Below are 25,590 nucleotides of genomic sequence, written 5' to 3'. Positions count from 1 at the left end.
CATCTTGTCTCTGATAGATATTTAGTTGGTAAGTAAGCTAGTTAGTTTGCTATTTAGCACATGCAATGACAGCCTTTCTCCCCCGAAAATTTCCCTACCCACAATGCACCTCCAAATGTTGTCATCACACAGGAGCTTTTCTTCAAAGTGAAGTCTACAGGAGAGAAAAAATGTGGGGTTTTAGACAGGTTTGCTTTTTACACTAATTAATTTTGATTTCTGTCATTTTTAAATGGAAAATCTTTCAGAATGAGCCTATCCATACACTTTAACCAGTATATAACATATAAACAAAGCAAATGAAACATCATAAAATATTTTAGTATAGTGTAGTATTCCTTCTGAAAATTAACCATGTTTTATTGTATTGATAACCAATGACAAAATAATGGTTTTACTACAGTGTAACCATGCCTTTGCAATAAAACCATGGTTATTTTGTGTTATGTTTAACTATAGTATGGTTTACTGGTATAAACTGGTGCAAAAACATGGTTATTTTTGTAAGGGATTTACTATAGTCAACTGTTACTAGTATACATACTAGTATACTACAATGTACACTGTTAATGTTTATTAAACTGTTCTGTAATATTAAATATAGTGAAGTGATAAATTTGTGAATACGGTAGTAGGCTATACATTAATTATGATAAGCTTGAAAATCAATATAGTAATAGGGATTTTACTAGTTTACTATTGTAAACATACAATAAAATATACTACACGCATGACATATATTTCAAAGCACAACATCTAAATCGCCAGAGCTAAATTAAATATGTACCTTTTGTTGTGAGGTAACGTTAGTACATTAATGAATGTAACGTTACATACGTACACAGGTAACTAGGCTACTGTACATAGCTTTCATGTTTGTTTATTGTCATCGTGGTCGAGGGAAATTTGAAACCTCATATCATGACGACAGCGGAAGTCATGAGCTGCGAGGCTTTATTCGATTTGAATTTTAGATACGAAATGTATTTTGATAGTAAGCTATCACTGTAAACCACCACAACACCGTGACTTTATCTCGGTCTTGATCTAAGGAAGCATCACAAACGTCCACGCGCAGGCCGAGTAGGAGCGCGCGTGCACGACGTCAGTCTATTGTGAGCGGCGCTCGCGAGGGAAGCTGTGGAGACGCCGAGGCACGATCGTGCGAATAAAAATACTCGCATTTGGATTGGATCAGCGTGTGTAAAAGAGGATTTTACCCCACTGTCACCATGTGTACCCCGTGTTGTGTGTCTCAGGTGAGTGATATATTGACTATACTGTACGTCATGTATTAACCGTCAGTGATTCATGGACGGTCCGCGCGCATCTCTCGCTTTCTGTGACTTAAAATATCTTTCGTTCCTCTAAATGTTCATGTGTATATTCATCATATTTAAGGGAAAAGTTTTATGAAAGCCTTTTCTTTTGAAACCTTTGATTGTTAATGAAGAAGTAACAGTTTAGTAGTACACAGGCAGCTTTTAGTGTCATTCTTATTTTTCTGTCAGTCATTGGTTAGCATTAAACGTGATTTGATGTGCCGTTTATCGTCAGTTTTCGTTGAAACAGTAAATAAAATATTGTTAAATCACACAAAACTCCCGTGTTTCAAACACAATGTGACTTTATAAAAAGTAGACATCAATGCTTCTGATGTAGAAAAGAATAGCAACACGCTGTTTCTATCTAGTACTGTATGTTATTGTAAGGGAAATTACGTCATCATCACTATTACAGTCTGTCATGTCTGGATAAATGTGTCCCTGTCTGACATTGTTTTAATGTGCTTGTAATAAAACCCCATACAGCGTACAAAACCAGAGACTGGATCAGCACAGGAATGATTCTGGTCTGGATCTGATGAACACAATTGTCAACATTGTCCTCTTTACGTATTCAGTGGTCTTATTTCTGTCTTAAAGTCACAACACATCTCAGTGTTGTAGTCCTTTTGTATGTTGTGGGCGTCTGCGGGTGGTCCCTTTATTTCCTGTTGGGGTCCATGTGGTTGCTTGTTTGCACAAGATTAGCCCTGGAAATGGAGATCTTTCAGCCAGTGTTCAGCCTCAATAGTGTTGTCTCATTAGCGCTAAGCTTGTCAGGAGCCGGCGGCCCCACAAATGCATGGAGTTGTTATCGCTATGTAGTCTCCAATCCATGTTTGTTAACTAATTACTATCATTATGTAGCACACTTGGTTTAACTTTTAATTGGATATTGACAGTAATTTTAACCCTCTGTATGTCGGTGAAAACACATTGGGACAGGATAGAATATAGATTTCTGCGGATGTCTCCATCATTTTGTTTTCTTTAAAACAAAAAAGTCATTTGACAACGTAAGCCCATGTGATGTCAGAGTTGTTAGTTTATTTAAGCTATATTGCATGTTAACAGAATTTTTTGATGCTGTATTTGTTTTTTGTAATTGGTTATTTATAGTAGCTGTAGTCCTTCCTGTATGCATGTGGTTTATATGCAACATTTTTTGTGTATCTTCCGTAATGTCTGTGTAAAGGGCTATATGTGTGATATCACCGTCAGTTGTCTGGGTTTGAGTTATGAGAGAGACTGTCGTATGATTCAGCCCTGATGATGTATTCTCTATCCAAAAGGAAGGTTTGTCATCCTATTATTGCCCAAAACACATAGACATTTTAGGGTTTCACACACCAGTGTTTTGTAGAGTAAAGTTTTCCATCTACAGTAGTTTTTTTCTGCTGAGCAGAAACCTCCTGGGTGAAAAGATCTTCATTATTGACTTTATGGGTGGTCTTGACTCGGTCAGACCTCCTCGCCCCTGTGATTTTCACACAGCCGGCACTTAAATTACGCATCCCTCTCACTGGCTTCTCACATGGTGTTTACTTTTGACCCACAAGCCTTTGCGTTGTTCTGTATTTGAATTTGCTGTCAAGTGATTCCCATTAAAACCCCATTTTCATCCAGCTTCCTGTCTTCATCTTCAAGTCCAGCAAGGATAGTTTGACTCTTCAGTGTTACTATGGTACATTTCACACCGGACAAAAGAGCACTTTTCAGTGTATACTTCAAACAGTGAAGTAATGCATTTTTGTTCCAGCTCCACAATTGCCTGGCTAACAGACCCAGAAAGAAACCATTCATGACATCGGAACTATAGATTTATTGTCTGCACAGTTTCACTTTAGTGAGATATTAAAGCTCTTTGTCCTCATGTAGAGGAGAAATCAGCATTTCATAAAGTTAAAGGAGTAGTTCTAGATATGAGAAAATATCTAGGAGCGCTTTTCCACCATCACGATGCCGGACCGTTCTGATAATGGTAAGGAACAGTTACAGTTATGTTTCGAGCCTGGTTCAGCACAGCACGATTACAAATCCTTCTCGGCCCGGAATTCTCAGCACGGTTGTCTGAATCATTACACCAGTGGTTTCCAAGGTTGAAAACCACTGTTACAAGACAAGAACGGTTTTGGTATGGCAGTGGATTTTCTCATAATGTAGCCTACTACTCACCCTCTTGCCATAAATGTATGTGATTTAGCTGAACCAAACAAATAATTTATATTAAAATGGCATCATGTTTTCTTCTTATACGAGGGCTAAAATAACATTCAATCTCATGGGTTCTTGTATGTTTTGCGATTAGTTGTCATACTCATACTTATATTTCATCATGAGACGTGCAAGAATCAATGAGATTTGACGATATATCAACTGCGTTTTAGTATAAAATTATTAATTTGTGTTTAACTGAAGAATAAAAGACACATGCATGTGATATGTCATTAAAGGGACACTCCCCTTTTTTTGAAAATATGCTCATTTTCCAGCTTCCTTAGAGTTGGACATTTGATTTTTACCGTTTTGGAATCCAGTCAGCTGATCTCCGGGTCTGGCGGTACCACTTTTAGCATAGCTTAGCATAATCCATTGAGTCTGATTGGACCATTGGCATCGCGCTAAAAAATGACCAAAGAGTTACGATATTTCTCTTATTTAAAACTTGACTCTTTTGTAGTTACATTGTGTACTAAGACCGACAGAAAATTAAAAGTTGTGATTTTCTAGGCAGATATGGCTAGGAACTATACTGTCATTCTGGCGTAATAATCAAGGAATTTGCTGCCGTAACGTGGCTGCAGCAGGCACAATGATATTACGCACCACCCGAAAATTGTCCCCATTGTAACTTTTAATAGCCGGGGACTATTTTTGGCCACTGCGTAATATCGTTACTCTAAAATATCGAAACTCTTTGGTTATTTTTTTTTTGCGGAATCCTAATGGTCTAATCAGATTCAATGGATTATGCTAAGCTATGCTAAAAGTGGTACCGCCAGACCCGGAGATCAGCTGAATGGATTCCAAAATGGTAAAAATCAAATGTTTAACTCTAGGGGAGCTGGAAAATTAGCATATTTGTAAAATAAAGTGTAGTGTCCCTTTAAGGTGAGAGAATTATAAAAAAGTGTCATATTTAAATGAGCTATTACTCTTAAAATGTCCATCATCAGAATTTGTATTTGCATAATGTTGATTTTTCCAGAAAACTGCCATGTGTCATTCATTGTAGATATTTTGTAGTTTGCTTAAAATTAGTTCAAGGAACCTAAACTTGTATTGAACCTTATAAAGTGCCCTTAAGGCACAATTAGTCTAAAATGGGATATTTTTGGGCTGGAAAACTTATTGTACTGTACTTCAGTTTGATATTTCCCAAAAGTATTGTATATTTTGTTTTTTTGTGGTCATTGAAATTCAAACACTTTTTGCAGAACTGGGGTACTCTCGCTCACTGTCACTAGAGGAAGTAACTTGTTTTTAGCACTCAACAGTTCTCTAATAAGTTTAATTAAAATTAACCTAAACTGTCTAGTTCTCTTCAACTTCTCTGTGGCCGTAATTGTAGTGAAAACCCATATTTATAGGTCAGTGTTCCTCCACTTTGGGATGCAGTTTCTAAGAGTTTTACCACAAGTTCTGAGGAGTGTGACAGGATCATGATTATTGTCCTAACCCTAAATTTGTCCCCTTTCACCCTGACCCCTGCTGGTCTCAGGAGAGTGTTTAAGAAAGGCTCTTGTAGGGTGGTTGAGGAGCATCAAAAGTCCTTTTCACACATAAGGGCTTTTCACACTTGAACTCGTTAACGCCGGGTTATTCTAAATCCCGGGTTAACGGAATCATGGGTTATCTCTTTCCCATTTTTCATGCTTAACTAACTATAGGTAAAGAGATGTGAATTAATTTGTATAACAATGTGTATTCATAATCTGATGTTTCACATTGTGCATTCCTGTGCATGGGGGTTGGTCTGCTTTGTGAAAGGATCTAAACTGAGGTGTTTGACCATGGAGTGAGTGGGACTCCATGGTGCCGTGGAGGAATGAAGCTGTTGTCTCGGGGTCATGCCGGCTAACCACCTGTTGTCTGGGTGGGTGATGGAGAAGTGCTTTTGTTAATGTAGCTGGGGTTGAGGTCATGGGTTCAGGGTTTTTCCTAAATGTGGTGCTCTTAATTTGATGTGGTATGTAGCAACAAATTGATAAACATTTTGTCCTTTGTTGTTTACAGCGCTCTAAATTGTTTAAGATAATCAGAGGGGTTTCAGGATTGTGTCTTTGGGTTGCTAAAATGAATTGCCCCATTAAATATTTGTGACCCTGGTTGTAAGGTAATAAATAAATAAGCTTTCCATTGATGTATGGTTTGTTAGGATAGGACAATATTTGGCTGGGATTCAACAATTTGAAATGTATCGTATCAATAGATGTCATTCTAAATAACCGAATATAGACATTTTGTATAAGTAATTTAATAACTTTAGTGTTTTTACAGATCATACTAAAAATAATACTTTTTTTATTCATTTCAAATTTTTTATATTAGTACTTTTAAAAACTATATCTAATTGTTGCTGAATATATATCAAATTAATTTGTCACAATGTAATTTTCAAACCTATGAAAAAACACAAAAGCAAGACACACAAGTGATAGAGACCTGCATATGGTTAAATATATATTAAATTCACATTTTTATGCATTTGTGACATTGTACAAAGATAAAATTCATGTCAAGTCAACCATTTATCTACTTTGTTTCATGTTTTTTGACGCATTCTTGTTTAGAAACGCTAGATGAAAAGATTAAGAGATTGTCACAGATGTTTGGACTGAATCTGTATCTGCTCAATCTGATCTCATTGCCTCATGTTATGTCTGAGTCTTGCATCATGTGATTCAAACTGCTTCATAGTAACAGCACAGATTTACTATTTCTTACAGCCAATAGGAATGAGCCATTTTTGCTGCTACAGGTGAAAACAGCCAATGAGATGTCCCTTATCCCCTCAATGCTTTTTTTTTCATTTCAACAGCACATTTCAGTTTTACTTGGCTGCATTTTTGTCCTTACAGATGTAATAGTCACGAAAAGGGCTTTTTTATAAATCCAAATAGACAAATTTACAGATCATGTGTATTATTTATAAATCACAAAATGGCACAAAAAGTGTTATTAAAAAAACATCCATGCTCTTTTGCAGCTGGCATGCTGTTGTGGCTCGGCCGCCTGCTCTCTGTGTTGTGGCTGCTGTCCAAAGATCAAACAGTCCACGTCTACCCGCTTCATGTACACCCTATTCTTCATGCTGGTCACCGTCACCTGTGTCATCATGATGTCACCCACTGTGGAGCAGGGAATGCGAAAACATGTAAGTCTGTAAAAGTTCATTTCTAGCTCGAATCGAATGTGCCTACAAGTTAGTAGGCAGATTGTGGATGCTGTAATTCAAAGTGACTTGACGTGTGTTGTTAACTTGTTTACAGTCATTTTAGTTTTTCACCAAACATAAGTTAACAAGACATGTTTCAAGAAGTACCAAAGAAATGCTTGTTTAGCCTTATAGAAGAAGCTTATGTCTCTACCTTTAAAAAAACTTGTGTTAGGCACAGTATTAAAGCATTCTTTCTTTAAAGAAAAGGTCTGTAGACACATCAGGGCTTTATTTACGATCGGCCGGTCTTTGTTATTCAGAAAAACACAAAAGACAGACACTCAGCACTTCTGCTTCAAAACACCTGAGGAATGTAGGACAACATATTTGTGGTTCTTAGTATCATTTAGCTCAGAAATCGTTGCATTAGTTTTATAGTTGTACAAAAACGGTAACTGAACAGGCATTGAATAAACTGAAACGCTGCAGGCGTGTAACATGAGCCCAGCCTTTCTTTCCAAACCACAATGAACCCGAACTGTGTAAATGCCACGAGTATAAAAAAACACATTTACAAAAACCCTTCTTATTGGTGAGGCACAAAAGATCTGCCATTCAGGTGCCCAAAACCTAAAGATTTACAGATGCTGTTGAACGGCTTTTTCAAGTAGCTCCAACTAAATGCCTATTAAATCCCCACCTGGTGGTTTTGTGCAGTTACAACACTGGATGGGAAATGTTTTTGCATTGCTGGCACAGAAACACTTTAATAACTGTTAATGATAATAAATATTAAATGATTATCTGCAGTATAATAGCACTGTCAGCTTTATGGCAGGATTACATAATGCAGAATGTGTGGAGCCTGAACATACTTTAGAAAATGCCCAACAGTTCAGCCAGCTTTCATGTCAGTAACCACAAAAGAGAGTCGAAATACTGGTTTGATCTCTATATACTTCTTACTCCTTAAATAATGAAAGTATAGTTCACTTACAAAAAATAATACTGCAATACCATGTTCTAGAAATTGTAGCACAGTATAGACCTTTCTCACAGTAACCGGAAATACGTAATCGTCGTGAAAGCGGAGTTCCTGTCAAGCGTAAACACACTAGAAAAACATAAACCCAGGCAAGTTTAAAATGGATCAAAGAGTCTACACAACTTTGTTAACGGATTTGCCAAATATTACATTTGCTGATGTGACACGACTAATTGAGGAAAACTTTTTCCATGAAGAATTTGTCCATACATTTCTAGGTAAGTAGAGAGCGAGTCTAACTGTTACTGAACTGTTAACTAAAACAACACATTATTAGAGTGTCCACTCACACATAATGTATGTATAGTAGATGATATAGACTACCTTACTAAAACATTATAGTCTGCTTTGAATGAAGCATTATGGTACAAATTACATTCAATTACTGCCTATGGTTGTCCAAGCGAACGTCTTGTGTGTAGCAACATTAACGTTAGCCGGATGATATCATTATCAGTTAACATTTTTGTCTGGTAATGTCTGTGATCGTATGTTTGTGTGTCGGGGTGAACTCGTTCCAAGAAAAATGGGTAGAGACAGCATTTGGTTGCAAGCGGCGACCAGTGAGCTCTAAAATGTAGTCGTCTTTAGTGAAGTGTCTGCTGCATACATAAGTGCTCCACTTTCTTATGGTGAAGTTAGGTCCTTAATCTCGCCGGATAGCCTAAATCCACTTCTGTCTAACTTCACCATCAACAGGGAATTAATGGAACAGATACGGCTTTTTACATTGCCTTGACTGCGGAGGAAGTAGATTTCCGTGACGATTGCGTATTTCCGGTCATAAATACGGAAGTTGTGAGAAAGGTCTATTACCATGGTTGTTTGGGCATATATGTATTTGGCAGATGCTTTTATCCAAAAAGTTACAAGGTTTACATTTTTTTTATCAGTGGACATGTTTCCATCCAAGGCTATTTGTGAAAAAAGTTTAAGGCCTTCAAAAAGTTTACCAGTCGACCTGATGGAAATGCTAATTATCGATTAAGCTTAAATTTTGCAAATATTGACAAACCTGATTTTCTGTTTAGGTTAAGCACGTAAGTGCAATGTTGATACCTCAAATGCCTAGTTTGATAAAAAAAAAACAAATTTGGAAATACATTTGTAAAAAAAAAGCTTTAACGCAAATAAATGTAGTGTCACATGATAGATTTTCATCACGTGCAACCTCCGAAGGGGATAACGGCATCTTAAAGCTGAAAACTTTCGGTTTTGATTTGTACCGCTGCTTTGTTTATTTTCATTTATTTCTTTACCTAATCCGGGTTATTTACTAAACTTTACTGAACTATTAAAACATTTCTGTTAACTTAAATCAAATCAAATAATTATCTGAATATTATTTAATAACCTAAACAAGCTTTTAAATTGTTGCTTTAGTAATACACTGAAATATGTTTGAAGTTGGGGCAGTAAAATTAATTTGTTATATATATCTAACAATGTCATCAAAATCAAAATAAACTTATGTAGCAATATAGAAAATACACAAAGGATAAAATGACAAAATCACATAACAAAACGTCTAAAATTAAACCAAAATGACCATGAAAACTAAAACGCATATAAAAAAAGATTTTATAATATTAATAAAACATCAATTAAGCTTAAAAATTATACATTTGTCATGAAGCATTGTAGTACAGCGAGAGGCATTACCTCATAGATGTTATGATGTTTATTGTGTGCAAGGTAACGTTTGTTTCTTTTTACGTGCGTTTTCCAAAAATTATTTTCAATATTTTGTGAAATTTAAATGACAGCTGCGAAAATTTTCATAAATTGTTTAAATATCCTCAAATTTTTTTGGGAAGCGGCTTAATGTCAGATTTTTTGTGACACACCTAAACTTATGCACCAATTACGGTGATGTCATTAGTTATGTCACCACACACACAATTTTTTTTGATAAAAGATCATTTGAATGGATATAATTAACATACAATAGTGTCTTCTGATACCGCTACAGTACTAATGTAAAGAGATTGTCATGATTACAGCTTTTCTATCAGTCTCCTGCTAGTCTGATATATCAGTCAGGCTGAATTTTAGCTTTGTCAGCAGATAAGGCTGGATTCAGGCAACCTACTATTTGATTCAGTTAGTCACACCGTGATTTATACAAAACGATTCTTGATACATGTCAGCTTACTTATTTAAAAAAATCTACATATTACTGTTCGCCATTAAACAACCTAAATTGATTAATGACTTAAGTACTTACATACCCTAATTCAGTGCTTTTCAAATATATATGACCCTTTCACTTTGGTAAACCACAGTAGGTCCTTATCAAAGAGAACTTGGTACGTCTTGACTTTTAGTTGTGACATACAGTATAGGGGTGTCAGTTTAATTTCTGTCTCCGGGCGAATGTATGTATTCTGTTCCTCAATGTGACTTTATTCCTCTTTTGTTATTCACATTTTCACAGATTCCATTCTATGAAGACATGTGTCTCCAGCTAAACGCTGGGGAGAACTGCAGCACGCTTGTGGGATATTCAGCCGTGTATAAAGTCTGTTTCGGCATGGCCTGCTTTTTCTTATTCTTCGCCTTGTTCACCATTCGGGTGCGAACCAGCACAGAATGCCGGGCGGCTGTCCACAACGGGTATGTGATCCACCCCGGCACTTTTGAAGTGGTATTTACACTGGAAAGAGTGCCGGCTCCTCCTCTGTTTTCTCGCTGGTCCCTCAGCCGGGTTCACGGGAGGTATAGAGACCACCATGCTTTGTTTGGACTGTACGCCCCCCGATTCTCCTTTATTCACCACAACTAAAGTGTGAAATAGATGTATTAATTAGAAGGTCTGTCCAGAAAAATAGCGTTTGAAGGCAAACTTCACCATTGCGAACAGACTGGTTTAGCCCCAGATCTTCATGTTGCTGTACAGATCTTTGTGAAATGCAAAGTGCGGAAGTATAAGTAAGGGCAGCCTGAAGCTAATAAATTTTAAAAACGGACAGGTCCAAAATCCCTCCATAAAACACTTCTGACCTGTATCCACTAGGGTTGTTCATTTCAGTTATTTTCCCAATCGAGAACCGCAGCTTATCATCCGTTTTCCCGGACTTGCGACCAAAGTTAACCTTCAAACTTTTAGCACATCAAAATTGGATGAAAAATTAACAAAATATAAAAAAGTTTTAATAATCCCCTTGTGATGTCAGAAGGGGATAATACCACCCCTTTATCTGGACTATCCAACCACGGCACTGCCATTTAGTGCATAGATCAGCTAATTTGCATTTTAAAGGACACCCCCCAAAATTGCACATTTTTGCTCACACCTAAAAAGTGGGAATTTTCTCATGTTTTAATAAATTATCTATATAGTATTTTGAGCTAAAACTTCACATACATACTCTGGGGACACCAGAGATTGATTTGACATTTTAAAAAAGGCTTGGGAAATGTCCCCAATATCGCACTTTGTTGTGTAGCGCTGTGATAACAGCTGCAGTGAGACTGAAATTTCGGTGCATCCCTATTACCGACATGATAGCTGTAATATATTTTTGTGTCTTAAATGTAGCATTTTCTTCTCTTTCTTTGCAGATTTTGGTTCTTTAAGTTTGTGGCTTTGCTGGGCTGCTGTGCCGGTGGATTCTTTCTCCCAAACCAAGATAAGTTTCTAGAAGGTGAATTATAATCCGTTTTCTAATGCCAAACAGTTTTTATCTAGTTGTACAGGCTTGTTATTTTTCATTGATGTTTTAAATTGTGGGAAAGTTTTATTATTTATTTATTTATTTATTATTAACTCTTTCCCCGCCAGGATTTTTTTATGATTTTCACAAAAGTTTAATGCCTCCCAGAAAATACTCTTCTTTAAATATATAAATAAATAAGTATTTAAATATATAAACATTCCATATATTAAATGAAGGAAAAGAACCTCTGCTTTAAAAAAGAAACGTTCATTAGTTCTCTTTTTATCACCTCTCAAATATGGGTTTCTTCAAAAACACCAAGTTTTGAGCAAAAAGCTGAGGTAATTTTTGTAAAGGACTTTTGATAGAGATCAGATTCAGAGCGATCCTCAAAACTTAGATGAACAAACATCCGGGTTTTATAAGTTGTGGAAGTGCGGTATATAATAGCGGTATTGTGGATTGACAAGATAACTCATCAGTGGCGGGGAAAGAGTTAACAGTGTTGAGTTTGAAAGCTGCAAGAAGAACATTATATCCACTCAAGGCCATCTGTCCGGTTCAGATTGTGCTCACAACATCCTTTATCACTGACCTTGTGATTAGAGGATTGCATGAGCACTATTTCTGTTGTGTTACACTGGACTCCTTAGTTTTATCAGATTTATAAAAGACAGACTACTTTCAAATAAGCCTGAGCTCCTGGAAGACTACTGCAGATGGAGCGAGCCTCGAGCAAGCAAAAAACACAAAACATTATCCTATTATCTCTAAATAACTTATGATTCCCTACATGTTTGTGTCATTTACATTATATGCACTTACTCTGTTGCCAACAAAACAGCAATTCGGTGCAGTTTTACTTACGGCTTGCGATTAATGACCCGGTTCGGACTGCCCCATTTCAACGAAATCCAGCTTTAAACAAATGCACACGCATAATGTTTCCATAATGTTGGGTTTTTTGGGAAGTTGAACAAGCTTAAATTTCCCTCACAAACAACAACAAACTTATCTAGTGATGCTGATTTTATGTCAGCTCTTGGTTTGTGTGTGCTATTCCCAGTTAAAGTGCCCGTATAAGGACTTCCACTCCACTTAATTGCAATAAAGCAAGATACGTACAGTATGAATCTTTCATACGTACCTTTACATGAAGCTAAGCGAAACTTGTACGAACCCAAGCGAAGTGCATTCAGCACAGAAATACTCCATCATGCACTTTTTTGACACTGCCTATGTTTAGCATCCAACTCTTAAACACTGTTAATGTGTCAAAATGCATGAAATAGCTTTAACTCTTTCCCTGCCATTGACGAGTTATATTGTCAATTAAGAGAAAACATTTCCCTGCCAATGATGCTTTCCTGATGAGTTTTTACAGTAATATGTAATTCTGCTATTATCTAAGCCAATTAAAAAAAAAATGTAGCAAAAATGAATTTTACAAATTTTAAACTCTGTGTATGTTTTGATAATTGTTCTGAATCTGATCTCTAATTAAAGGAATAGTCTACTCATTTTCAATATTAAAATATGTTATTACCTTAACTAAGAATTGTTGATACATCCCTCTATCATCTGTGTGCGTGCACGTAAGTGCTGGAGCGCGCTGCGACGCTACGATAGCATTTAGCTTAGCCCCATTCATTCAATTGTACCATTTAGAGAAAAAGTTAGAAGTGACCAAACACATCAACGTTTTTCCTATTTAAGACGAGTAGTTATACCAGCAAGTTTGGTGGTACAAAATAAAACATAGCGCTTTTCTAAGCGGATTTAAAAGAGGAGCTACACTTCGACTCGGCGCCGTAACACCCTCCCTCTCCCATTATGAGAGGGAGAAGGGGAGCAGACTTTTCAGTCAGACTCTCGTATAACTACTCGTCTTAAATAGGAAAAACGTTGATGTGTTTGGTCACTTCTAACTTTATCTCTGATTGGTACCATTGAATGAATGGATGATAGAGGGATGTATCAACAATTCTTAGTTAAGGTAATAACATATTTTAATATTGAAAATGAGTAGACTATTCCTTTAAATTCCTTTACAAAAATGCAATTATTTCAGCTTTTTGCTCAAAATTTGGTATTTATGAAGAAACTTACCCATATTTAAGAGGTTATCAAAAGAGAACAATTGAAGATAGGATGAAACGTTTTTTCCTGTTTTGTTAGTTTATTTGTTTGTTTGTTTGAAAGCCGAGGGTCTGTTCTTTCATTTGATATATTTGTATGTTTATATATTTATAGATGAAAATTTTCCTAGAAGGCATTTGAAATGTTTGTTAAAATCACAAAAATGCTGGCGGGCAACTTCAAAAAAAGGCTTGGTTTTCACTGGCAGGGTTACCACATAATTTTAAAAAATACTATAGTATATAGTCCAAAATGCAATAATACTTGTTTTGGTTAGTAAACATTTGAAGATGCAGGATGACCTACACTTTAATTTGCATTATATCTCAATCCAAACTTCGTAATGTCTCAAACATTAAATGGTGTGCTTGGCAGTTAGAAGAAAGCAGTCTATATTTTAAAGACCCTTGACTGTGACTCATGTCTCTCTCTCTCTCTCTCTCTCTCTCTCTCGCTCTCTCTCTCTCTCTCTTTTTCTTTCTCTCTCTCTGTCTCTCTTTCAAAGTGTGGCGTTATGTGGGGGCCGCTGGCGGGTTTCTCTTCCTTCTCATCCAGCTAATGCTTCTCGTCCAGTTTGCCCACAGATGGAATCAGAACTGGTGAGCTCAATCTCAATGCTTTCCACAGAGCATTTTCCTCTGTCTTTACTTTATTCATTTACAGAATGGAAAACTTATTAGGCCATTGGAGAACAATTTCCAATACTTTCCATCATCGTGTCCAACTGTTCCCTGGTAACTCGAACTCGCGCAACTGGAAATCATTAGGTCTGGGAAGAGAGACTGTATTATCTAACTGCCTTTAATTTCCACTGTCAGAGAGAGGTTACATGGTTGCCAGGCAGGGTGGTCCAAGAAACGTGCACACAAATGTGGACTTTAAAATAACTAGGTTGAAATAATTTTGGGAAAGTTTTAGCCCAAGTGCAGCTTATTTTAGGCACTACGGGAAATCAAGTGCGATGCACAAATCACATGGATATTTGAAGTAAAGTTGCCCCCAAAGTTTCAATACCAAACACAACAGGTTCATACCAGTTCTAGTAAGACCGTTTGTAGTTTCATTGCTAGTTTCAAAGTCATGAAACACTTCAGATGAAGATTGAAAGGGAAAACAAATTTTCTGGATGTCTTGAGCAGAGCGCTTGCTCTCCGGAGTGCATCATAAATATTGTATGGTGCTGTGGTTGACTACGCCTGTGTGGTGTTGACATTATAGGGAGGGAAAGAAAGTGACTCTTGGCTGCTGTCCAGTCTGTAGACAGGAAACTAACAGCAGCATCAGAGTTTCCTATCCTCTATCTGTCTGTAAACAAATGAAGACTTTAGCCCAAAAGAAAACTGTCCTAGACTGGCAGCAGGGATTTCATAACACCTTACATGTTTTCTTTATCACTTGCAAAACTAAAAAATATATATTTTGTGTAAGTCTGAGACGAAACAGAATTTGGGCAATTTGATGCAAATGTCAACTTTATCATGAAAAGTAAAGTTTTTAACCATACTGATATCTCAAATGTTAATATTTGGTGGTTTAAATACATACACATGCAAAGGCTATTAAAGTTTTTAAAGCATCTCTTAATTATTTTTGATAGTCTAAATAAGTGCAAATTTCAGAAATGTCACATCCATAGTGTTGTCTATTCCTCATAAATGCTCATACAAAACTTTATAAAAGGAAATAATATTTGTTATTTGAAGAGCCGTCCCTTCTCCATTATTTGGGTGTTATTGCTTCTGGTTTGTGCCTTTTAAAGGTGCAGTGTGTGATTTTTAGAAGGATCTCTTGACAGGAATGCAAAATAATATAGAAACTATATTATCAGGTGTGTATAAAGACCTTTCATAATGAACCGTTATGTGTTTATTATCTTAGAATGAGACGCTTTTATCTACATACACGGGGGTCCCCTTACATGGAAGCCCCATTTTGTGCCGCCATGTTTCTACAGAAGCCCTTAATGGACAAACTTTTTTACTAAGTTGTCTCCAACGATGACATGTTTGTCCGGTTGCGGCTACCGTAGCTTTTCTATGTGTTTCAAAAGCAATAGATGAGCAGTGGATTTAGTCGTTGGTTGCAGTTCGCAACCTCACCACTAGATGCCACTAAAATTTACACACTGCATCTTTAATTCACAGAATTCCTACAAAGTATGTTGTCTCCCAAAAACTTTTCCTTTTTTGTCACATCCATAATGAATGTAGACTGATATTTTTCAAATTTCTGGACTCTATCATCAGGGCTTTAGGAAAATATAAATGGATTTACTGCTTAAAACGTAAAATTGAAAGTTACTTTAGGCAACTTACATTTCCTGCGAAATTCGACTTTACAGCTCAACTTATAAATCATTATTATAAGCTTATCAGTGTGAATTAGGGGTGGGCGACATTACAATCACAATAGGATTCATTTTATTTTATAGAATTTTGTATCTTTTAATAAGGTTTTTATGTTACTAAAATATGTAATGCCATAGAATTTTCGTAATTCTAACAAAAAACTTATACAAGCATAAAAAAAGATGATAAAAACAAAACTAAAGCACGCTGAAGAGAGACAGTGATGAAAGAATGATAATAAATAATAATGTATATTTTATTAAAGATAAAAAAATGTTTGGTTAAGAGCAGTGAAAGATTTTCACAAAAACATGAGTGACAGACAGGAGCAAAATTTGTTAACTTCCACTTTAAGACAAAAAATTTGGAATAAAATAATGTTGACGCATATATGTATTTAAGGCCAATAAAATGGCAAAAGTGCTCAAAAGCTTAATGAGCAGCGGATGTGCGACTTGCGTGCTTCTCTGAAGGGGGTCGCACACTGGACAAAAAGCTTCGCGTCATGCTACGAATCTAAAAACAGAACACATTATTTTCTATGAATGTACGCACACCGTCTGCGGCTGTCCGCTGTGACTCTGGACACTGCTCAAATCCCTGTCGCGCCACTCACATTTAATCACGTTTAACATTAAATAATATCATATTTATCCCAAATCGTTAGAGATTAACATAGGCTGCTAACGTATATTTTGATGCTATCTGACTAAGCTTGTGCTATTTAATGTGCACTTCCGGTGAAGACTTGATTGTTTGGGTATTTGCTCAGTAACTGATTATGCTTTATTTCTAACCAAAAAAGTTACAGATTGCGGCTTTAAAATGAATTTGATATTTGTTAGGTTCCTTTTCTCTTATTTAACGAGATTGTCTTCGTCGTCGTCAAATAAGCTCAATTAATTTAACCCAAACTCTTCAACCATTTCAACAAATTTGAATTGCTCCTAAAAGTTCTATTGTCTATTTAATTTATATTAAGGTTTATTACGGGAATTTCTAACTTTCGTAACTGCTGTTTTTCTATTTAAAGTACTCACAACACAGTTATGATTAATAATTATAATTTATTGAAAGCCATTTATTTTCTGGAAAAAAAAACTGATACCTTGCACTTGATGATAGCACGTTGTGTTACAATGTGATAGTCAAAAAAAACTTTTTGATTCAGGTTCCAAATTGTTTACTTTAGAGATTCCACAATATTGTGCAAAACTGGGTGATTCATTTATCCCAGCATGATTTGACATTTTTCCAAATGAGCATTCTTCAGTAGAAACAAAGTGTTCTGAACTTTTGTACCACAATTTACCATGGTCAGATCAATATGATCAAGTTGCGTATTTGAATAGCAACCCAAAATTGTAAATTTTTCAAAATCTTCAAATTGTCTGCTTCAGAATAAAACCCTGTTTTCAATTCCATTTATTTGATGTGTTTGCAAAAATGTCTTCAGTAAAGTGCCTTTGTGTTGTTTAACCACCTCCTCTGTGTCTGTCCGCAGGAGTTCGGGGGCCGATTATAATAAAATGTGGTACGCAGCATTGGCTCTGGTCACGCTGGTGCTGTTCTCCATAGCGGTGGGAGCCATGGTCTTTATGATCATATTTTACACCCACCCTGAGGCCTGCTTCCTAAACAAACTCTTTCTGGGAGTCAACTGCGGCCTGTGCTTCATCGTCTCCCTGTTGGCCATCTCACCCTGTATACAGACCTGTGAGTTTACACAGCTGAAGGTCTTTCTTCACTGACCTACTTTTTGTACTTACAAGCAGATGTTTGTTTGATATTAAACAGCAAAGGTTATTCATAGTGCCTGAAGCTGGAAGATTTCCATTGTGTGAGGCAGTTTTATACAATGATCATAAATAGTCAAACATTTATGAGGATATTGTTTTTAAGCAGTCATTGTGTATGTCTGTAAAATTTTAGAGGAATGTTTTGAGGTTTTGTCTATCTGATCTAATGTCTTATGGCTGTACTTCTAAAACAGCATCAGTTTTAGGTTTTGTACTTGTTCATTTTTTATAAAGTTAATTTCATGGTAAAATTACTGCCTGCAGTAAACAACACAATGCTGTCTTCAGACGTTAAAGCTGCAATTCATAATTTGAGACTCTGTCGCCATCTCTGTTTGAAAATAAAATTGCACCTAACTTGAGTTATTTCCTTTAGGTGGGTGAAAGGGATAGCTTCCCAGACTTGAAAATTACTCACCCTCAAGCCATCCTCGATGTATATGATTATCTTTTTTCACATGAATGAACACAATTAGAGTTTTATTAAAACATTTGTTCCAAGCTTTATAATGCTAGTAAATGGTGCTTATGATATGAAGGCCAAAAAACTCCATCCATCCTTCACAGAAGTAATCCACACGGCTTCAGGGGGTTAATAAAGGGGGTTTTTACCACTAAAGGTCGATAAAGAACAACAATGGAATAGCTTGATGACGCTGTTAAAGAGCAAGGAATAATGGGATTGTAGTCTTCACCTTCACTGTCAATAAGAAGAAATCTTACTACTTTTGCATACTACACTGCACAGATCGATTGGTATGACATCAAAGTATCACGATAGCAATGCAACAATACTGCTTTCAAATCAATTTTGTGATACTTTGTTGTCATGTGCCGATCAGGATTCGCCAGGCGTTTTTTGCATATTTCATTTTGTGCCTGTAAAGTCAAATAAAATCAAACTTGTGAAAATTCGTGAATTGTACCCAACAGCTCAAATCATACAGGGCTCGCAAAATCGCTTGCCCGATTTCCTGGGGCTATTGTGCTTTCTAGTGGGGCTACCAAAATGTATCTCTGGCCTGACCGCCACCCTATCTTAAAGAGGGAAATATGTTTTAATGCTTTTGCATTCTCTCACAGATTTGGTTGGGTAATTATGTTGTATGCAATTCATGCATTAGGTATTGAAATTGCATTTAAATGTGTGCTCGCTTTTTAGTTTCACTTTACATGTGCGACCGCTCAAATTGTACAGGGAGCGCGCAGTAATGTTTTTGCATTGTTGCTCTGGATCTGTTGTCAGTCATTACTACCCTCAAGTTTGAAGTGAAATCTCCCGCAGCAAGCTTAAATGTGATAAAGATTGCATAGCAGTTACTCGCAAGCTACGTACAGAAGCACACATTCAAAACTTGCATATAGAGTGGCATTTTCAACAACCCACACATGTTCTCTCTCCTGTCTTTACTGGACAGATACACACAAAACCATCATGGCATGTATTCTAAAACATTTATTGTCTTGTAGTGAACATAAACAGTTAAAAAATCGCATTTGTGACATTAGGCCTCTTGGCTCTTTGCAGAACTTGCTCTTAAAGTGACAGTTGCCCCTATTTTTCTGATCTAAAAATGATGAGTGGCTCTTGGCTTTGTATTGTTGACAGAATTTGGCTTGTGGTGAAAACAAATTGAGGAACCCAGTGCTATGCTCTCAAAATCAAGTGGCATTTTCTTATCTGTGACTTCAGTTAATATTTCAGAATCTGAAGTTCAGTTCAGTTAGAACCAAATATTTGGATTATGATTTTACTTAGATTATTTCATATGATTATTATTTGTATTTTGATACCAAAAACTGAAGAGTGTAAGCCATGTCATAAGTGATTATTATAAGCTTACTGTTGCGAGCTTAGGTAAGGCTCAATAACATAGTTTAACGTGTTTAATTTTTACCAAAAAAGTTATGTATTGCAGCTTCAACTTAAAAATATCTAGAAATATACATTCTAAAGAAAAGAGAGATAATGTGTTTATGGCTTGTGACCCATTGTGAACTCACAATGTGGTTTGAAATCTGAAAACTGTGCCATTTCCTCTTTTGTCCACACAGTTCAGCCCACCTCAGGTCTACTGCAGCCTGCGGTCATCACCGTCTACGTCATGTACCTCACGTTCTCAGCTCTCGCCAGCAAACCCATTGAAAGTAAGAGACGTGTGGACTTTATAGCTCTCACTTTTGTCTGTCTGTCTGTCACACTTTATTGCTCTGTATATGTGTGGCCTGTGGTTCATCTTACAGATTGTTAGCTGTTAACTACTCAGTTGCTTGGCCACAATAGCTTTCTAAAGAGTTCAATTCACCACACCACCCATTGCAGTTCTCATATAGAGCTTTATTAAAACGCTTTCTCCCTTTTTTTTCTTGTAGCGGTGCTTGAAAACGGCAACAACATCACCGTTTGCGTCTTTCCACTCAACTCGGGACTGCAGAGCGACACCACCATAGTAAAGGGTGTCGGGACGGCCATACTGTTCGGCTGTATTCTGTATTCTTGGTATGAGCTATGAAACTATAGTTTTTGCACCACAAGGGGAACGTCACTTAAAAAAATATGCTCATTTTCCAGCTCCCTTAGAGTTAAGCAGTTGGTTTTTGCCGTTTTGGAGTCCATTCGGCTGATCTCCGGGTCTGCCGGTACCACTTTTAGCATAGCTTAGCCTAATCCATTGAATCTGATTAGACCATTAGCATTGAGCTAAAAAAATAACAGAGTTTCGAAATTTGTCCTATTTAAAACTTGACTCGTCTGTAGTTACATTGTGTACTAAGACCGACGTAAAATTAAAAGTTGCGATTTTCTAAGTGATAATCGAGTGAAAAATCAAGGACTTTGCTGTGATATGGCGCACTGCCCGGAAATGGTCCCCTTGGTTACTATCAATAGAAGGGGACTGTTTTTAGGCACTGCGTAATATCATTTTTTTTATGTGATGCTAATGGTCTAATCAGATTCAATGAATTGTGCTGTATGCTGGAGGTGGTGGCGCCGGACACGGGGATCGGCTTGGGTGGATTCCGGAACGGTAGAAATCAAGTGTTTAACTCTAGTGGAGCTGGAAAAAAAATGGAGTGTCCCTTTAAAAGGAACATGACCCCAAAAAGACAATTCTGTCAATTATTTGATAACTCTCATGTTGTTCCAAACAACATCTGTGAATAAAATCTAAAACTGCTGTTTTAAATACAACAAGACTGGAGGGTAATTCACTCTGTCGTTTTTCAAAAAGAGCTATAAAAACATCCATAAAAATACCATGAAGTATTTCTTGCGACTATATTCCAAGTCTTCTCAATTCACAGAATGTGAGGAAAATGAAGTCTCCATGTGCTGAAAACTTTTCCGTCTGCGGTCAATCATACATCCTGTTCTCCAAAAAAAGATCATTTTTAAACCCTCTCAAAACCATCGTCTTTTGTGTTGCATGGAGTAAAGAAAGTCATAAAGGTTTGACATGACTGTGAATAATAATTTTAGGGTGAACTGTTCCTTAAACTAACTACAGATATTCTTGGCCATGCCGCAGATCCCTCTAACATGTTGTTAAAATGGGTGATCCCGAAAAGATCCGCAGGGAATGTAAACGTGTAATTTTCCGGCTTTGACAAGATGTTAATTTAGATTTAAAAGCAGGTAGTCTTGTAGGAATGAAGTGAAGATTAAAAGCTCACATACTGCGAGGAGTTGAACTTGCATGTGTTTATCATTAAATGGAGACATGTCTGCTGAGGCAATGCTTTTTAGAGATGTTCCTTCCCACCAAGGGCGTATTTACACATGCATCAGCTGTTAGTTTCATGATTCATAGCAGTGCCTGTAAATCAAATCGAGTTTTCATGAGGCTAAATACATTTTTTGTGATGCTTAAGATGTTTCAAATCAAAATATTTTTTCCTTACAGTCTGATCTCCACCACCAAGAGGAGCACAGCAGCGTTACGTGTTTACAGGAATGATATGCCAGAAAATGAGGTGAAGACCTGCTGTGCTTTATCGGAGTGAAATTCTGTTCATTTAGATGATTAATCAATCTTTTTTTTCTTTATTTCAGAGAGCACGCTGCTGCTTCTGTTGCGTTGATGATACAGGTTAGATGATTACTTAAAACAAGCACAATAATTATGTGGCGCCTCCTGGTGGATTATTTAAACATGTTTTTTTCTCCAGAGGATTACGACGATGAGAAGACTGCAGGAGGGCAGAACGTCATGTATGATGAGAAAGAGGGAACCATCTATAGCTACTGCTACTTTCATTTCGTCTTCTTCCTCGGCTCACTTTACGTCATGATGACTGTAACCAACTGGTTTCATTATGACAACAACATAGTTTCAAGTGTACTTTCATATTTCAGTGTAAGGGCAGGGACACCAAAAAAGTGCCAATGAATTAGCACAGACAGTGAGGTCAGCTCACATTGCTGTGTGAGATAAGATACTTTCTGTACCAGCAGGTGGCAGTAGTCGGTGTTCATTACTTAAAACGGGAATAAAAACATAAGCAAAGGAGAGCTTACTTACTTACTAAAAATATTTACAAATTGGAATTAAAGATGGAAAAATTATGATAGGCGTTCTGTGCATTTTCTTAGTTTATCTTCTCATGCACTGGTGCAGGGTTCCCACGGGTCCTTGAAATCCTTGAAAGTTTGTAAATCTGTGGGGGAAATTCAAGGCCCTGGGAAAGTTTTTGAAAATATACATACATAGATACAGGTCATTGAAAGTGCTTGAATCTATTTAATACATGAAGTTTTCTGGAATAAAATCCATATTATTCCCTGTGTAGTGTGGGATAATCATAAAAATTCTAGACTTTTTATGCACACATGCTAAACTGTTCACTTTGAATGCTTATATCTTCTGTATGCGAATGTTGATTTATACCAAAATGCTTTTTTGCACAGTTGTGTTTGACAAATGAAAACGTCTCGGTTACGTATGTAACTGTTGTTCCCTGAGAAGGGAACGAGACGCTGCATCTCCCTTGCCATACTTCCTGCGTCCCTGTAATGACATCTCTGGCAATATTTCAGATAATTATATACTTCCTGGCTCCCGCATCATCCTGTCTTTGTCGTTAAGCCTTACCATTGGTTAAATATGATATACACATTCAGTCGCACTTACCCAAAAGTGTCCCCAAAGTGTCACCGCAGTGATGAAGCACAAGTTCCCTCAAAAGGGAACTGTAAGTCTGTTTAAAGGATTAGTCAATTTTCTTAAAAAGAAAAATCCAGATAATTTACTTAACACTATTTCATCCAAAATGTTGATGTCTGTCTTTGTTCAGTCGAGAAGAAACTATGTTTTCCGAGGAAAACATTCCAGGATTTTTCTAATTTTAATGGACTTTAATGGACCCCAACACTCAACAGTTCCAATGCAGCTCAAAATTGCAGTTTCAAAGGACTCCAAACGATCCCAAACGAGGGACAAGGGTCTTATAGCAAAACGATTGTCATTTTTAACAAGAAAAAACACTTTTAAACCACAACTTCTCCTCTTCCTCCGGCTGTGTGACGAGCCAGCGCGACCTCACGTAATTGCGTAATGACGTCGAAAGGTCACGTGTTACATATAACTGCACATTTGCAGACCATTTTAAACAATAAACTGACACAAAGACATTAATTAGTATCATTCCACATACAACAATGTCTGAACGGTCCACTTTCTCCACACTTGTAAACACTGGGGGTAGTTTCGCATGCATCATCTGTGACCTCTTGAAGTGATGACATATTATATGAGGTCGCGCTGGCGCGTCACACAGCTGGTGCAAGATGAGAAGTTGTGCTTTAAAAGTACATATTTTTTATTTTTCTTGCCAAAAATGACAATCAATTCGCCTGTTTAGTAACATTTACCACTAGAGGTGTCTGTTCCTCAAAAGCAATCTGTAGTTCATTTGGTAGTTCAATTATTTGTGCGCAAAAACTAGCCCACAGTTATTCATCATATGTGATTTGTTATTTATTTGTATTTATAATGAGCAATGATCTTCTCCATCTGCAGTTATGACAACGCGAAGATCGAGAGGCTGTTGGATGGGAGCTGGTCTGTGTTCTGGATCAAGATGGCGTCCTGTTGGGTCTGTCTTTTTCTCTACATGTGGACCCTGATAGCACCCATGCTCTTCCCAAAGAGATTTTTAGCCTAGACAAAATTCTAAACGTAATCCACTATCACCACTGTCCAACTACTGTGTGTGCGCGTGTGAGAGAGAGTTTTGTATTTTGATATTGCAAGTTTTTATTTGTTTAGAATTTTTAGTATAAGCTTTTAATGGCCGTTGTTTTTATGGAGAATTGTTACAGAAATCATGTTACATGCTGGTGTACGACTCCTATTTCTTTACTGACATGAAGGTATAAAACCGAACGCATCCCTCAGGCTCACGCCTCACCTGTACGTGTCCTGCTTTTAATGCTTTTCTTTTCGGTGGCTGAAAAATTCTATGCAAATCAACAAAGCATCTTTGATTTTCATCTGTGAGTTTTTCTGCCTCTCTTGAAGTATTTATGATGTGTTTCGTGACATCATAGTGTATTGATTCACTAAACAAAGTATCAAGTATGCTTTTAGACTTTACATTAAAATATGTACCTTACAGTTACAGTACAGTCGGCTTATCCTTATGACAACATTAAGGTGATGTAACGTCATTACGTGCAGGTGAAAGGCTTTTACAAAGTATGGACATTTCTGCCAGTCAACCAATCAGATTGTAGGATTAGGGTCAGTGTTAGGTTTAGGGGCTTGTATACCATTGTGATCAACCTGTTATTTACCTCTGTGGGCTTGCTTTGGTTGGGATTTAAATCGTGAGTAGGGTTTAAGGGATAGTTCATCCAAAAATGAAAATTCTGTCATCATTTACTCATCCTCGTGTTGTTCTGGACTTGTGTGGATTTCTTTTTTCTGATGGACACGGGGGAAGATATTTTGAGAAATTCTGGTAAACACACAGCAGTAAGTGACAATAGACTTCTATAGTAGGAAAAAATATTTTGGAAGTATTGTGATAAATGATGAAGAAAATATTTTGATAAATGATGGAAAGCACACAGTTGACTGTACCCATAAAATTCCATCATTTTTTTTTTATTCCTACTATGGAAGTCAATGTGTGCTATATGCTGTGTGTTTGCCATCATTTCTCGGGGTGTCTTCTTTTGTGTTCGTCGGAGGGAGGAGGTTCGTGCAGGTTTGGAACAACACGAGGATGTGAATGATGACAGAATATTCATTTTTGGGTGAACTATCTCTTTAAGATTTGGATGGTTTTTTTTACAAAAATGCCATTCCACTTCCAAGACCAACAAAAGTGCAAGGAACACGTGTTATTGTGCAAAATGAAAGGAGAGATAAATGATTCCAGAGAAACATTCCCTTGCATTACAGTAAATAAAGGTCTTTCCACTGCCGTCATTTAAGTCGACACTTGTCTTTGGTTTTCTGCGCACAGGATAAATAATAAAGGTTATATTTCTCACTACTGTCATTTTATATAAATGCTTTTAGACCGACTTCATGCGCAATTTAAACGTCCGGAAATAAAAGGTATCTTTGCCTGTTTATGCGGCAAATCTGTAAAGTTAAAATTAGGAGGCTGGATGCGTGTCCTGTAAACTTTTCCTGTGCATGTATATGAGTACATGAGGTCTAAACTAACTTATTGGCAAATCCATAGCTTCATTGTGAAACCACATCACAAGTAAGCCTAATTCCTGAATCAGCACTAAGTGTAACTGTGCGTTCGCACCAGCTGCGGTAAAGGGCGGCCAAAATGCGCTATTTACGCGTATTTGTACGTTTGAACATTTTGAGTTTACTCGCTTCATTCGCGCGTGAAATTCTAGTCTTCGAGACATTCACGCAGAAATTCGC

At 36.9% G+C, this 25,590-nt stretch overlaps 1 protein-coding gene across 1 annotated transcript; it reads left to right on the top strand.

Moving 5' to 3' along the window:
- Nucleotides 1-1,086: 1,086 nt before the first annotated feature.
- On the top strand, nt 1,087-24,098 carry serinc5 (serine incorporator 5). Its single transcript, XM_073860633.1, has 12 exons — nt 1,087-1,259; nt 6,535-6,702; nt 10,188-10,366; nt 11,315-11,397; nt 14,054-14,147; nt 17,401-17,612; nt 19,751-19,843; nt 20,069-20,195; nt 21,601-21,670; nt 21,750-21,786; nt 21,866-22,020; nt 23,726-24,098. Exons 1-12 carry the CDS (start codon nt 1,233-1,235, stop codon nt 23,858-23,860), a joined length of 1,380 nt encoding a protein of 459 aa, XP_073716734.1. The 5' UTR covers nt 1,087-1,232; the 3' UTR covers nt 23,861-24,098.
- Nucleotides 24,099-25,590: the final 1,492 nt, after the last annotated feature.

This window comes from Misgurnus anguillicaudatus, chromosome 22 (genome assembly GCF_027580225.2).
Source record: "Misgurnus anguillicaudatus chromosome 22, ASM2758022v2, whole genome shotgun sequence".
NCBI classification, from domain to species: Eukaryota; Metazoa; Chordata; class Actinopteri; order Cypriniformes; family Cobitidae; genus Misgurnus; species Misgurnus anguillicaudatus.
Note: the sequence above shows the minus strand (reverse complement) of the source record. Positions and strands in the feature narration are given on the sequence as shown.

Coding starts and splice junctions, on each gene's coding strand:
- serinc5 (XM_073860633.1), top strand. CDS start 1,233: ATGTGTACCCCGTGTTGTGTGTCTCAG. Junction 14,148..17,400: donor CACAGATGGAATCAGAACTG/GTGAGCTCAATC, acceptor GTCTGTCCGCAG/GAGTTCGGGGGCCGATTATA. Junction 20,196..21,600: donor GGCTGTATTCTGTATTCTTG/GTATGAGCTATG, acceptor TTTTCCTTACAG/TCTGATCTCCACCACCAAGA.